At 43.6% G+C, this 16,818-nt stretch overlaps 1 protein-coding gene across 1 annotated transcript in view; it reads left to right on the forward strand.

Moving 5' to 3' along the window:
- Nucleotides 1-14,300, forward strand: part of si:ch73-335l21.1 (insulin receptor substrate 1-B) — a 51,652-nt gene extending 37,352 nt beyond the window's left edge. The window contains exon 4 of the mRNA XM_005945270.3: nt 10,699-14,300. Coding sequence (XP_005945332.1) covers nt 10,699-10,706 — 8 coding nt within the window. The 3' untranslated portion in view covers nt 10,707-14,300. The remainder of the gene's footprint in view (nt 1-10,698) is intronic.
- The last annotated feature ends 2,518 nt before the right edge of the window (nt 14,301-16,818 follow it).

A 16,818-nucleotide genomic window follows, 5' to 3' on the forward strand; every position in this document is an offset into this window, starting at 1 on the left:
CACACACACACACACACACACACACACACACACACACACACACACACACACACACACACACACACACACACACACACACACACACCTACGCTCTCACGTGCATGCCTGCACATTCGATCATACTCGTCCTCGGTGTTTGCACACGCATATATATGCAGTCACACAGAGCTGCACTTCTTTCAATAAAGCTGCACATAGTAACTTAAAACCAGCAGAGCTGTTGCCGTATGAAGCGGCAGAGGCGTCTCTATTAATAATTACACAATTCATCAACAGATTGGAGCAGAGGCCAGGAGCTGTCATGAACACACACAGACACACACGGAGGCACTGTGAAACACAGATTGGCATCAGTTTCCAAACACACGGGACACGATTTCCAAACTGAACTCCAGATTCCACACCGTCAACCCCTTTTTTGTCATTTTAATGATCCAAAGGTTCATGAGTTCTTCTCTGGGTCCTCTGTCACAGCAGAGCACTCCTATCAGGTGATGAAGACCTATAGAGGAACTGACCGAGATGGCACCGGGAAGTGAAGGCTTTAATTGAGAGTCATCTCAACTATAGCAAACCTTTCTTTCTTTTTTTTTTTATTGTTTATACAATCTTTTTTTTTCTCAACATTTTTGCAATTAATAATAACTCAAGCCAGCTGCAATAGAAGAGTCAGTATATCTTGAGGGTGGAACATTTTGTAAATACCACACTGACATGTTGGCACCTGAGCTGATATGGCAAATTTATTAGGAAAAGGCCACTGTTTATTAAAATAAAAGCAGGCACAGCCTGCAGCAGCTAAGTGGTTACACTGATTATAAAACATTAAAGTTGCAGAATGGAAAACCAGAACAATTAGCTTCTGTACTTACTCCTGTAACAACAGGAAAGTGGGGCTACAATTTTACACAGGCTCAACAGAACGGGACAACAGAAGATTGGAGAAACGATGCCCGGTCTGAGTCTCGATTTCTGCTGCGACATTCAGATGATGGTATCCAAATTTAGTGCAAAACAAAACTGAAAGCATGGATCCATCCTGCCTTGTATCAACGGTTCAGGCTGCTGCTGGTGTGATGGTATGGGGGATATTTTCTTGGCAAACTTTGTGTCCCTTAGTAACACCTGACCATCATTTAAGCACCACAGCCAGCCCGAGTATTGTTGCAGACTTTTACAGCTATCATGTCAAAATGGACCAAAATCTCTAAAGATGTGTCCAGCACCTTGTTGAATCTTTGACATAAAGGATTAAAAATCCGAGTAAAGTGGCCGCTGAGAGTATTCGTGTTATTGCATTTCCCTATATTTCTGCTCCGGTTGCACATGTGGGCTGTGGGATGAACATTAACATTATCATGTTCATGTTTACAGCACTTTTGGTTCAACTACCAGCCTTAGTCGGCTTTACAATGAATTTCTTGATCCAGATCGGTGCTGGTGTGATGTGAAGACTAATAAAGAAGATTTCCTTCCTTTTACATCTTCTTCACTGATGTGCCAAAAAAACACTTTGGCTGAATTTTGCTGTTCTGTCACAGCGAAGCAAGAAAAGACACAAATGTCTCAGCAGCAGCTCGGCGGCTTTGCTTCAAGATGGTGCAACAGCTTCTTGTGTTTCACTTCGTTTGTCCGTCCACATCGGAGAACCGGAGCAAGCTGTTCGCTGGCATTCTGGGAAAGGCCTTACACGGAAGAGAGGATCCCACCTGCTCATGTTATCACTCAGTATATCACTTCACTCAGGATGCCACCGTCGTGTGTGTGTGTATACGTGTGTGTGTGTCAATGCTCAGTGGGGCCATCGGCATTAGCAGAAAGTGGCAGAACTGGTGGAGCGGCACGACACAAAGACGGAGAGAAATCGCCGGTCTGAATCAGCAGACAGTGACTGCGTGTGCGTATGTGTGTGAGTAAGAGTGGGAGAATGAATGAGATAACGTCCACAAAAACCCTTTGGTCCCGTTGGCTTTCGCTGTGTCTGCGCTCTCCAGGGACAGGAGGTCCCATGTCAGATTTCACTACGGTTGCCAGTTTCTGTTACACAGTTTAAACGCTGCATTTGGAGCAACGGCAGGAAGTTTCTGCTCAAACTGGGTTCGAGTTTCTCTGCAGTGGTTGTTTTTTCTTTCTATTGTTTTTTAAAGTCACTCATTTCAACAGTTAGGAAAATCCTCGGATGCCCTGAGGGGAATCTGACGTTTGGACCTACAGTGGGATCATCTGGTTACAACACACTGATGTCTGCAGCATGAGCTGTTTGGAAAAATTAATACACTTTTTAAAAAAGTTGGTCAAAGGTTAAGAAGCAACTCGCACAGGCCCGGACTGGTTTGTTGTTGCAATAAAAAGACTAATTGTGACCTTTGGTGGTTATTTCTATTTATGGGTAAACTACACGGAGGCAGCGTCTTTTTGTGTCTTCGTACACCACTCTGCGTTTAGTCATTAGTTATTATTATTCCCTGGCTCTCGTCCACAGTGTGCCTTTTGTGTTGTCTCCCTCCCATCACCACCATCCAGTCTTGACTTCCCCTCCCTGATCCTGGTTCAGAGGTTTCTTCCTTTTAAAAAGGAGTTTGTCCTTCCCACTGTCGCCAAATGCATGCTCAAAGATTGTTGTTTGATCGTTGGGGTTTTCTCTGTATTATTATAGGGTCTTCATCTTACAATATAGGGGGCCTTGAGGTGACTGTTGTGATTTTGTGCTGTGTAAATGAAATTGAATTGAAATTTGTTTACTAATTAACAGCAAACAATCTCCCTACAGTTGTCCAGAGGTCAAGATAACATGTTTAGATGTGATTTTTTTTTTGTCCAAATCCCGGAAATAATCAATGTATAATGACTTGAAATAGGCAAAAAGTGGCACAGTGGTTAGCACCATCACTTCACAGAAAGATGGGCCCAGGTTTGAATCCCCTCACCTCCCCATGATTGCTGGGATGCACTGTGACCCTGTGATGGATGGATGGCCCGAGAAAAAGTGTCTCAAACTTAAATGACAGAAGCGTAAGCAGATGTGTCCAGTTCTTAGTGACTGACTTGTCTTTACTGCCCTGGTGCTGAGATGCAAGATGCATTTAATAAGACGGTGATGATTTGTTGTATTTCTTTTAGCTGTTTGGCGTTGTCCATTCATTGCAGGAGTTGCTGTTATTTTCTCTCTCTTTATACTTTATTAACGTCTGGGTTTCTGCAGAGGAACACTGAGCGTCTAGATCAGGAAGAAAGCAGCCAGTAATCAGCTTTACTTGTTGACACTGATTTTCTCTGAAAAGATTTAAGCCACCCTGTGAAACAGACGCTTGTGTATTCTCACTAAAGCGTTTGGGCTGCACATAGGCAGCCACTGACTCTGTAGACCTGATTTCCTCGGGCATCTCCTTCCTTAGTTTTTGGGCTGTGAATGCTGACACGGGCTTATATGTGACTAAAAGATCAGGGAGGTCGTACACCAGAGGCTATGAAGAGCTTTAAAAGCCAGAAGTGAGATCTCAAAATTCAGAATCGTACAGGGAACGAGTTCAAGGTGTGATCTCGAGGCTGAGTGCAAAGTTCAGAAGCTCACTGTCGTTTGTTTGAGGCAGGTGTTGAAATAGCGAAGGTGTGACGTGATGAAACAGAAGATTTTTTTCCCCAGTATATTTCTCAGGTGATGAGAAAGCTGTAGTGTGCAAAGGCCAGCATGTTGGCCTGGCGGCATAACAAACTACTTGTTCGGATATTGTTCAAGGATGAGCTAAAAATACTCGGATGCGAAGCGGCACATGGGACAGGACGGTGGATGTTCATCTCCCCCCTGACTCTGCAGTGCTGCTCTGTCTCTGTCCATCTCTTCCTGTCCCCACACATTCCTGTGCTGTAACACGCCCACTCAGGCTTTCCCACTGCGCTGCTGCATAATGGAAAGTCTCTGGAGCCTTATACAGGCCTGTCTCTGAACCTCACAGAATATAGGAACAAATTACCACCTTTAATAAGCATTTAGCTTTTAATACCATTTAAAGAGTGCTATAGCTTGTCGCACTCATCTCATAACCTTTTGTGTGTGTGTGTGTGTGTGTGTGTTTTGCAGGTGTTATTTTCAATGTAATCTTTGCAACTTTACACCCTCCTCCCCCCGCACGCGTCATGTTATGTGTATATATACCTTACCCTCTCGCACACCTGGTTAAATAGCTACAGCAGCTATGCTACGAGCTGCTGGAGGCGTGATTGACGGCGGCAGAGCTACAGAAGGGGCAGGCGTGAAAATGCAATAAGCGTCAACTCGTCTTTCAGCACCACGCAGTCTGCTCGCCGCTGTCAGCTGCACGGATGTAACGCATGGAAATTTACAGCTGAGCATAAAAGGAAAATGTTGTATTCAAATGAAGAGATGTCTTCAGGTGATAAAAAGCTTTGATTAAAGATGGATGGTTAGCGCCTTAATTCTCATTATTCTAAAGGTGGTTAAGCATCGCGTGGAGGTGCTCGTTCTGGAGCATACTGATTTCAAATACTCGTGTTTTGGTGAACACGAGATGCTGTCTTAGTCTCAGAAGAGTTTTTCCCAGGAAAACCTTCCCACTCTGTTTGTACCGAACAGCATGTGCAGAAAATGTAACGTTCTGTGCTGTAACTCAATCAGCCACAACATTAAAACCATTTAATGGGGATGTTACTTAAAACTCCTACATGGGCGTTTTTGCGGGCCATGTGCAACCGCCTCATAAACAGCAGCAACTTCCCCATTGGGATAAGCCCCCCCCCCTCCCCCTCCTTCTGCTGCACTGCAAAAAATGCAGCAGAACAGCTTCACAAAAACCATAAATTTCTCAAGGAATTGCTCAGGGCGCCACACTCTCCTAGCTACGGCCACTCCTAAAGAGAGTTTTAATGACGTGGCCTACTGGTGACCATCTTATTGTACTCACCTGACTTACTGAGTTTATGCAGACTATTAAATACGATGGGGACGGGCTTGAGATCTGATTCTGGATGTAATCAGGAGATAAAGAATTATTTTTGCCTTTCTACAAATCTCTTCAACCTGTTTTCTGGTTGTTGGCAACAGCTCAAAGGATTCAGTCAAAAACTGGTGTGAGTACTCCACCAGAAATATCTGTCGACTGTTTCCTGTAGACTCCGAAACCGGCTGTGCACATGTCTGTCACATGTGTGATTCAAACACTACTTTACACTAGTGTTTGAATTACTCTTTGATGTTTAACTCAGCTACTTGTTCTTTACCTGAACAGCTCTCATATATTGTGTGTCCTCATATGGGTACTTTGTATTTTGCCTTTTCGGCACCATATACCTGTACAGTGGTGACTTTATTGTCTTTTGCTGTCAAATAAACCCCATTTCAAGACATACTTTTAAAAAAGGATGACTTTCTGTTCAAAGATGATGCTTAGTTTTTATACTTATCAGGTCTAAGTGATTCCAAATATCTCAGAAAACTGAAATATACAAGAGCTCAGTTCAGATGAGGTTAAAATGTGGCTGTTTGAAACCGGTTTTAACGCTTTTGCATTTTCTCGTTTTGACTTCAAACAAAGGAGGAGGAAATTAGTGTTCTTAGTGTACGGAGGCCCAAAAATGCCAGAATAACAAGTTATTGAACAAAACAATTAGTATTAGGATTTAAATCAAATGAAAAACTTGGGAAAAAAATCTAGCCAATAATTTTTAATTGATTTTAAGAAATGACAAAAACTGACAGCGGAAGAAATGAGCTTTTTCCAAAGGATGGCTGGCATCTACCTTGGAGAAGGGGTGAGGAGCTCAGCCATCTGAGAGGGGTTTGGAGTAGAGGCACTGGAAACCTGGCCTGGCCAATGGTACAGTAATGTTTGGTTTGTGATTTTAATCAATTATTAGGCGGTTGCAAGGCATGTGATTAGATAAGAACCTGTAGCGGCCTAAAATATTTGGGCGTGATGAGTTTGGTTGCTCAACTCCTGATTGAACAAGGAGTTCAAGAACAGACAGAACATTTGTGTATTGTAGTAAATGTTTTTGTTTCTGTATTTCTTTCTACATTTCTACTGTAGGTATTTTTTTTATTTTCCAATTCGGGCACTGTTGGTCTTCCGTATAACTCTTCCATTTGTTCTTTTCTGTGCAAAAATGACCACAGTGTGCTTGCATTGAATGTTTAAAATGGCAACAGTAGTATCTTTAGCGGTTCTTGTAAGACGAGCTGGTTGCAGCTGCCACCCACCATGAAGAAGCCATTTTCAGATTTTTTTATGTATTTATATTTTCCCACACCCACCTCTGAAGCCCCCACGAGCCAAGCATTAGATGCTCAGAGGAAGATTTTGGTTGCAGTATTACTTTTACCAAACCGTCATCCACATGCGCGCCAAATCCATGACTAACAAATAAGTACGGTGAAATCAGACGCTGTGGTCAGAGTGCAAACATTAAATCCTTATAACTGACAGACTTTCTGGCGTCGCTGGAAGAAATAAAATGGGGTGACACGGGAGCTGTCCTGTCGGTTCAGCCTGCCAGTTTTCGTCTATCCGTGTATACGCAGCTGTCTTTGACGCTGGATCCCGGCTCATGTTGCGGCGTTTCGCCTCTTAGCTGCTCGCCTTGCCTGCAGGATAGATGATTTAATGGAATCAAGTATAATAACAGTGCAGAAGGATTTCGGGAGCTCAAGTCGCTGGCTTGAAAAATTGCATCCATCGTGGAAAAACCCTCAAGAGATTCTCTCATTTGAAAAGACTTTAATGATCTCCAGAAGAATATTCTTGGCTTTTTGCAATGTGTAGGTCAAAGGTCGTGGCTTCTTGGCTACTTTTGGAGTTGCAAGGAATTTGCTGTCTTGCACAAAGAGATCGCAGCACGCTGGAGGCATTCAGTAAGAACGGATTTGTACATTTTCTGCTCTGCGACCTATGAGATGCTCACAGAAGGATGAGATGCAGTGAGGAGCATTGATGCTTTCTGGTGATTTTTCATTCATCTGTTCCTGTGTGAAGTTCATAGATCCATCTAGTGCACATGTGTCTTGCTCTCATGAAGACGGTGACACTGACAATGCTCTTTTTGTACAGTCTGTTTTTCAACCAGCGCCACTTTCCATTGATTGTAAACACATGATGGACTCTAGCGCGGGTCTGGCCAATTTCCTTTAGCATAAAATATGATTTAAACCAAACCAAGTGACCAGTGCACTCAGTGACTCACATCACGTTGCTGGGAGCAGCCTCCGTGTCTTGTGGGAGCCGGGGCGGCATGAAAATGACAGACTGACACAGTCGATTTACGACAGGAGAACAGGGTGGCTTTCAATTTTAGCCAGCCCTCGATTGAGACATCACATAGACCCAGACTCTCCTAATTACACACACACTTTCTGACACACAGGCGGCTAGAGAACAGTTATTGGCTAGACACTGTACTCCGGAGGCAGATAGCCTTGTCTAACCTCTTGATTTAAACAGTCTGGGAGAATAGTGAAAGAGAGCCACACACACTCACACAATCGCCACCGCGGTCATTATCCTATTGATTAGCCAACAGATGGAGAAACGATGCTAGGAAGTGGATGAGATCGATTAACACGTCCAAGGCGACGGCATGGGGCAGCCTGGGGAAAATAAGATATCTGATTAGTGTGACCAGGAGAGGAAGCACTGCACATGTAGCCGCGTATAAAAGGCTGTATGTGTAGACAGCTGTTTCACATTTTTTTTCCTGTATAATTTGCCACGTCTGTGCAGAGGAAAGGTCGTTATTAAGTGAATGTCATCTGCGCAATTACAGCATCTCCCAGAGTTTGCATGTGTGTATCCATGGCAGAGCTGCAGCAGTAACAAGAGCGTGTAGCGACACCCTGCTCTGGATTCTCATGCCGGATAGCTCGGTTATGTTGCTGCTTTTCGAGCTGCTCCGCTCTGATTTAGGCCGTCACGGCTTGGCCGGCTGGCGGGCACCGTCTGTGCTGAGGCACGCTAAATATAGCTCACTGCACCAGGAAGAAGACAAGCTGGGGGGAAGACAGAGAGAGGGAGGGGGTGTAAATACAGAGTACCCTCAATTGCAATTAGAGAGTCGAGCAAGGCTGGGAATTTTTTTTATTTTTTTAATTTTAAGAAAAGAGACTGGGAACTCTCTCTGAGTCTGTCCTCTTTACTAGCCTTGTGCTTTGGTTATTTTGGCACTCGGCGGCTTAAGTGCCTTCAGTGTGAGTCACCACATTTGACTGAACCAGTTTAGAGGGCACTTACTGACCTTTATGGTCGTCATAATTGTGCTTCCAGTACAAGGTGCAGGAGCTGTGGTTCGCATCTTGCATTCATTGTTTATTTACAACACACAAGACCTTTAAAGCAGTTAGCCTGTACTCGGTCGTTATCTACTCCACAATACAACAACCTGACATCTGGTTTGAAGGTCCATACACACCACGGGAAAACTGAAATCTTGAAGGAATAATTGCACATCTAACCGAGTTATATGTGTCTAATGCAATCAATGTCAGACTGCACAACATCAGTCCGGAGGCCTGTCAGACTGCGCAGTGTTGAGTCAGCCAGTGTTTTCTGATTCTTTTCATCCTGCATCCTGACTGGTTGGTCCATTTTCTCCACTGAGGTTTCAGAAAACCCTCACAGAGTTTTAAGCCTTGAACCAAGCTAACCTGCTAAGAGGTGAATCGTGACCATAAAGAGATTGGATCTCCATCAAAAAATAACAAAAGAAGAAAAAGATAAGATTGTGTACATAAATACTTTTAACAGTGGAGGAACTACTTATCCTTGACCTGTATCCCAGTGGAAGCTGTTCACTTAATAATAATAATAATACATTTTATTTGAGGGCGCCTTTGAAAAACCCAAGGTCACCTTACAAAAGAACAAAATTAATAAAAGAAGCAATAGTCATAAAATACAATAAGTTAAAATTGCAATGTGCAAACTTGCACATCACTTTGCATCTTAAGGCCGGTCACATACTGATAATCCAGGCTCCAGTTGCCTAGGTAACACAAGTTACCAGTTTACTTCCAGGTCACATGTCAATTATATTTTTACTCTCATTGGTAGTTACTTCATCTACTCTCCTCTAAGTTGAGCAAAGCTCGTCTTTGTTCCCGTGTCACCGGCAGCTTTGTCATTTGAAGTTGCAAAAACTCATTCAGTTTCTATCGTCTCCAGGCCACCACATCACTGCAAATTGCTAACTAAAAATCCAGCTTTAATTGTCATTTGAATGATTACTATCTTAAAACTTTATTCAGCTTAAATATTTCAGATGCAACATACAAATCTGAGGCCATGGTCCTCAGCCGGAAAAGGGTGGAGTACTCACTCCTGGTCAGGGATGAGTTCCTGCCCCAACTGGAGGAGTTTAAGCATCTTGGGGTCTTGTTCACGAGTGATGGGAAAAGGGAGCGGGAGATCAACAGACAGATTGGTTCTATGGCTGCATGATGCGGATGCTGTACCGGTCCGTCGTGGCGAAGAGAGAGCTTGTGCGTAAAAGCGAACCTCTCAATTTACCAGTCAATCTGCGTCCCTACCCTCACCTATCGTCACAAGCTTTGGGTATTGACCAAAAGAGCGAGATTGCAGGTACCGGCGGCAGAAATGGGCTTCCTTCGAAGGGTGGCTGACGTCTCCTTTAGAGATAGGTTGAGGAGTTTGGCCATCCGCGAGGGGCTCGGAGTAGAGCCGCTGCTCCGCCACACCAAAAGGAGCCAGCTGAGGTGGTTCTGGCATCTGATAAGGATGACTCCTGGGCGAGGTGTTCTGGGCATGCCCCTCCGGGAGGAGGCCCCTGGGGCAGACCCAGGACACGCCCCCCCTAACAGATCACAAACCTGGATGACATAAGACACACCCACACAATACACAGACCTGCTAGAGCTGCAGTGTTCCTGATACGTGGCGTCAGTGCTAAGCGCTGTGGTGCCATTCTTCTCGAGCCGTATACCAATTTCTTTTGCACCAGTGGTACCATTTGTAGTAGTAAGTGGATAGAGGGTGCAGACTCCCCCTTGTATAAAAACAATTTTAGCTCACTTCTGCACTGCAATCATCGCTGTACACTGACTACTAAAGCTGTGACCAGGGTAACCTAACATGACACGGCACAGAGGACCCAAGACTGACAGATGGCTCTGGATGTCATGTGATTCTGCTGCTGTCTCTACTGTGGAGCAGAATTATGCAGCTAATCCTTCCAACGGTGCAAAAAAAAAAAAGAAAAAAAAGAAAAAGAAGCCATGACTACTTTTCAGACTTGACATTTTGAATAACTGCAGCAGTGACATTTTCCCACATACCTGTGTGCTCACATTTGGGGCATGCGCTCAGGAAAATGCAACATGGGATCTAGAACTCTGTTTTCCCACGTACGGGCTTGTGCGCACACACACACACTCTCACACACACTCTCACACACACAGTTGCCTGTAGCCATAGGTGTCCTCACTTTCTCCCTCCCTGCTGTTCCCTTTATCTCCTTCTTCCTGTCTGAGTCTTTCTTCCAGCCCGTTTAGCCGCACTACGTATTCAAGTTGTTCGTTTTAGGGTCAGCGTGTTCCAGAACCGATATCACACATTACATATTAACCAGATAACGTGGAGACACTTTGTTTACATAACATTTCTTTCATCTTCTTCATATCTGAGGTGTGTTTATACGATTTGTAATCAAACCTCTCTTCTCTGGCTTTTCTTCTAGAGTGCTGATGTTGGTGAATCGTCCCTGGGGAAAACAAAGGCTCCGCCTCTTCATTTTGTGGCAACCTATCGCATCGAGAGAGCAGCTGGATCGGACACGGTCCTCAAGCACTTTGTCAGAGACTGATGGAAAACTTCTTTTCTTTTTTTTTCCTCTTCGCTTTCATCTAGTTGGTTGTGGAAACCAACAGGGATGTGTGCCAAATGACATTCTTAAAAAGCTATTTGCTGCTCTCATTCCTTGAGTGAAACCCATCAGAGGAGGGTACAAAAATGGAGAACAGTGTTTTCTTTTTTCTTTTTTTTTTTCCTAATTGGAAGAGCTCCAATTATAAAGAATACAACGGTTGATGAAAAAGAAAAATGTGTGGAATTGTACATCTGCTCAAAAAGTGCCTCATTTTCAGATTGTAGCCATTTTCCAGAGAACTTCAGTGAAGCTTTGTGGGGTGTTTTTTGTTGTTTTTCTTTCCAAGCTTGATTTAATGTAGTTCTAAAAACAAAAGTGGGGAGCACTGGTGTGAGCTTTTACTGCATTCATGTCATAAAGTATGGAAGGTTTGAAGGTTTGCTGTGTGTGCACAGCGATCGTCAGCTTTCTGATTACAGAGTTGCTCGTATGTGGCTGAAAAACATTATAGACACTATGTCTTTAGGTTTCAGTTCATATTCCTTGATGTGAGTCTTCCAAGATGGGTAAGATCAAGAAAAACATGTTGACAGTCCTAACTGGAATGTTGAAATAAAATGAAACGGGGGGGAGATTGTACACAATAAATATGACATGAACGCAGAAATTTCACTAAGTCCTCAGAGCCACAAGCCTAGAGACCAGTCGGCAACCTCCTGGCAACTTCTGGTTGCTAGGGAAAAAGTTAGTATTCCCCAGCGAATTGTTGCTAGAGGAAATCACTGCACCAAAAACTGCACCTTCTTGTCATTGCTGTGGTTGCCAGCAGGTTGCTGCAGTCACTTGTAGTTTGCAAGGAAGATGCAGACTTGTCTGCAAACACTCACCGCTTACTCTCCCAAGCAAACCATAAACCAACACGTTTCAAAAGTTGCAACCTGTTTTGAAGGCAAACAGTTCTCCATTTCCAATTTTTTCTTACAGTTTCACAGTTGCTTGGTGAAGAGATGGAAAGTGTTAGCGGACAGCATTTCTTCTTGCAGCCTCTAGCAAGCAAAGCAATCACAATGTTTTTGATGCAGGAATAAAAACACCTTTTTGTGACCAATTTCAGAGTCGTATAATACCCATTTTTCCTTAGAAAACGGTGGTTGCAACGGGGTTACTAACTAGTCTCCAACCATTTGAGTATGGAGCTTTTGCAATCAGTTTCACAGCAACTGCCAGCAGCCTCTAGCAATGACTCGCAACTGGTTGAGGAATAAATATTTTAACCTAGCAACCAGTAGCTGCTAAATGGTCGCTAGCAAGCCACTAGGCTTGTCTGACTGAGACCTAAAGTACTAGCAATCTGCTAGCCTTCCTTTCTACTGTGAGAAATACTAGCATAGCTGCTGTTAGCGTACTGTTAAATATTATGTGTCGATTTTACTCTTCAAAATTCAAATTTTTCTGCTCCTGATATCTTCTTCACTGCATACTTTCACTGTTCGGTGAGCCATAAGTATTGAGCGCACAGGCCTCAAATAAAAGACACTTGTAGCAGGGAGTACAGTTGCCTGCTAGCTAGTTAAAACCAGCTAGATCAGATTAACATATTAGCATTGTGCCAGGGCGTAAATTCGCCGTCCTGCTGACCACAGCTCAGGGTTAGACCCCCCCTCCCCAAATATACTGCTAAGCAATCCCATTAGAGCTACTGGCTCCAGACACTTGTGTCTCACTTAATCCCCTTCATCTCAGGATGCTAAATAGCATACAGTGCACACAGCTGAGGACAGAGGCCCTATCAATAGCCATGCTGATGCTAGCTTTGTAGCCGTCAGCACACTGCTTTTTAGCAGCTGAGCAGGGATCAGTTCTCATTTCATCAGTATGAAAAAAACTGCAGTTTGTTCACTTGGGTTTTTTTACACAACACCAAACATTTTAAGAGGTGTTTTCACTTTGCTTTGGCCCCAAGTCCTTCTTTTCTGTCTAGGCTCTTGCTTCAATCTCTGCTATGCATTAGAACTTAAGTGCCTGTCTGTCATATCTCTCTCTTAGCAACTAGCACTAATATAGATATCCTATCAGAGTATACTGACTATTTTTGTCTCTTATTGTTTTTGGGTCTCTTTTGGCTGTACAGTTCTCATGAAAAAACTTTTTCTGTTTGTGCGGTGTGGCAGCGATTTATCCGATGACTTGACTGATAGCCGTGGCTTTGAGCCCATAAGCGTTGGACCTTAATGGAGGACTAAATCGCAGCAGTGCCAAAACACAAAAAAATCGCGGCTGTTCTCCTCTGGTGACCTTGAGCTCTCAAGTCTGGACACATTGCTTTGTTTTTGTTTTGGGGGGGATGAAAAAATGTTAAAAAATGTAACCTTTTATGTTCTCCCTCCCCTGGTGTTTTCTTTAGCAGCGAGGGGAAAACTGTGACATATCTCACCTCGCTGTCTGCTCATTGTGAAGATTTGCGTATGCTTTAACCTTGAATTTGTGTGTGACTCTGACTGGAGGGTTTAAACAAAATACAAGTGCACGAAGAGGAAGAAAAGGCCGCCGCACAGAAACAGCAGCAAGAAGGAGAAAAATAATAAATAACTTAACGTCTAATTACACATGTATGTGTGTAGCTGCAAATTTGGACTCGCGTGTTTGCCCGCCTGCCTCGGGATGCTCGTGAACTTTTTCCCTCTGGTCACATGACTTTTGAGGTTGACAGCGTAACAATTGAGCTTTTTTGATTGGTAGGAAACTGCGGGTAATAAAGGATAGTCATTCAGAATTGAGAGGGGGGAAGAATAAGAATGAAAAACAGACTCATGAACACACGAATCTCACGTGTTTACCCACTCCAGACTCGCAGGCAAACACGCGATAATGAGTAGAAATGCTTCTAATGGTATTTTTGGAGATGTTCTCATAATGTAACTCAGCAGTTTTCAGCCAAAACGCAAATGCTTGATGGTACTTTGGAGTTTAGAAAGAGCGCACAAACACAGTTGCTTTCAATCCTGTCGTTATTATCCTGCCATTAAGAGCCCCCCATCCCTCAAGCTCTGAGCATCTGATGATTTTATTCTTTTTTTGTTTTATTTTTGCTTCATAATGAACGTTTTTACCTTGTCAAACTGCCCGCAGCCTGGAAAACTTCGGCTGCCCGTGGCGACGTACTCGATTGTCACACCCACATATCATGAACTGAACTCCTTCTGGGAGACGCTCAGGCAGTTTTAAGGTCGGCTGTATGATTTCATTCATTGCATTGTTAGCGGATGTAGACGTGTTCATTAAATGTGCAGGAAGGTGCTGCTGCTGCTGCTGCTGTTCTGAATTGTATGTATTCCTCCTGTTCCCCCCGAGGGATGGTACTGAATGGGGAATATTGTGAGATTTGCCATTGATGTAGACAGTTTTACTTCTATTGCTTGAGGAAAAACAAAATCTGACTAGAAAGGATTAAAAAAAGTCAAACAACAAAAGGACTAAAAGGACTTGTGGTTTCTTTTGTGTCTGAGACTGGCTGCTGGGTTTTTGATTGATGTAATGGGGATGATTTGGTAAAAAGAAAAGAAAGAAAAAATGACAGAAAAACAACGGAGCTACTGAGCTGCGAGCGGAAGACGCTTTAATTTACAGTCTGAAGCAAGTGTGAACATCTGCGAGAAATGCCACAGACGCAGACGGGCTCATGCGCCTCTCACACTTTGTGAGTCACACACGCTCGCTCGATGAGGCTGCGACCACAGCGCAGATGTCACGCTGTTTTGTGGAAAGGAAAATGGCCTGGTCGTTTTTCAAAGGCGTCTTAGTCACATTCGCCACTTCCATTGATAAGATCGTCGACTGGATTTTTTGGCCGCTCTCCGGTGGAGTTAATCACTCGTCTGACCGGGAATTTAACCAACACCGTGTTCGCTCAAAGGCCTCCCTCTGCCTCATTCAATGCGACCCTCTCACTCAGCACTTGGGTTTATTAAATAAGCTTTCCTCTGCCCGATAAATCCGTGCTCCCGTGTGGGATCTTGTATCGTCTTCGTCCACAGATGGATGAGTAACTAAACCCAGCCCAGGTGTGATTGCGGGCTGGCAGAAGGAATTAATAGAAATGAGAGCGCGCAGAGACCGGACGTGCACCTGCACACGCTCTCACTTCCCTTTATGAATAAAAATTAAGGCTAGTTTAGACAACCATAAGCCCCCAAAGATTTAAATAAGGCACTAAAACCACACCTGAGGATACTGAAACCTACACTGCTGCTTTTTTCTGACACTTTAGTTCTCTTTGGCGCTAGTTCACTTTTTGTGTAAATGCGCCTTGGAAAATACAGCTGAAAACAGAAGTGTCAGCCAACTGTGACAACTGTAGGCAAGACGAGTGAAACTCGGTGTTTGATTATGAAGAGCTAAAATTGTTTGATTACACGTCTAATATCAGAGATATGTTAATATAAGACAAAGAAGTCCCCCCCGACGCCGCCAAAACAGAAACGACCGAAAACAAACCAATCATTGACTACTTTAGTGTAGTATTAATGTGTGTGTGTGTGTGTGTTTGTCTGTGTTATTTGCAAGAAAAGCTGTAAAAGTGGGCGAGTGTGGCTCAAGAGTTGGCAGTTCGTCTTGTAATCGTCCTTGGGCAAGACACTTCACCCGTTGCCTACTGCCTCTGGTGGTCAGAGGGCCCGGTGGCGCCAGTATCCGGCAGCCTCGCCTGTCAGTGCGCCCCAGGGTGGCTGTGGCTACAATGTAGCTTGCCATCACCAGTGTGTGAATGGGTGGATGACTCAATGTAGTGTAAAGCGCTTTGGGGTCCTTAGGGACTAAGTAAAGCGCTATACGAATACAGGCCATTTAAAAATGTAAAAATACAGTTAAAAGTCCCAAATTTATGCCCTCCTTCATATTTTTTCATCCAGCATGCCGGCCTGATTCTGGCCTCCAGGCCTAACATTTGACACCCAGGGTCTACACAAGTTTACACAAGCAGGAGCCAGGATAATGAATCCATAAACAAGATGTGTCCAGTGCATACACACATATTTACAAAATGAATGGTAAGAAAGTGCGAACATGGTCAAGTGCATCCCCTATATCATTATGAAGGGGGCGTTTAGTTATGTGAAGCAGAACTTTGCATCCTCAACTGAATTTTTAATTAATTTTTGTAATTAATTCTTAAAGTTTGTACCTCAAAATTTTACTTAATAAATTTAAGTGATTCTGACTTATGGATGGAAAAAAAGAGGAAAAATCTGTGGCGTGAACTAGCTTCCATACATTTGTGCTGCAAAGTTGGGAATTTTAACAGGTAGCTGTAGGGGCATGACTAATTCTTCACACCATTTATACTCAAAAATCAGAAATCTCAACTTCTGAGTCAGCCTATTCCACCAGAACATCCCATCAAGTCAGATTTCCAAATCAGAAAGTTGAGGCACCCCCGCTAACCCTGACTTAACCATCCAAGATGGTGGAAGTGCAGGACAAAAGTGGTAAAACTGTAAAACTTTTACTGTTTGTGCATTTGTGATTTGCTAAATGCTGAGTACTGATTCGCGCTCGATCCGTGAACATGCCGTAGCCTCATTTTTGGATGCAATAAACAAGACATTGAGCTGAGCTGTATGAATGTGGGTCAGAAAATTTTAATCTTCAAAAAGAATTGCTGTCAAGAGCATGCCAAAGCAACAGGTGGCGCTATGAACATAACTATTTAGAAATGTTGGCCCATAAAAAGCCAACTAATAACAACAAGGTGTACAGTCACATCAGAAAAGCAGATAAAGGTGCACGCCTAGGATGTTTTCCTTGTCCACATTTAAATGCAGATCATCTTGACCCTGGAAGGACACTTTTAGAAGCTCCTTCAGTAGTGTGGCCTGAAAGGCTGAAACACATCAGAAATGCGACATTTACCAAAATAGTCTAGTACATTATAATTTCAGTCATTTCTCTGGTCCTATTCAGTGCTTAGGCAAGCAATTATCCTGATTTACTGAG

The sequence above is a fragment of the Haplochromis burtoni genome, unplaced genomic scaffold (assembly GCF_018398535.1).
Source record: "Haplochromis burtoni strain Fernald_Lab_line unplaced genomic scaffold, NCSU_Asbu1 Contig_445, whole genome shotgun sequence".
NCBI classification, from domain to species: domain Eukaryota; kingdom Metazoa; phylum Chordata; class Actinopteri; order Cichliformes; family Cichlidae; genus Haplochromis; species Haplochromis burtoni.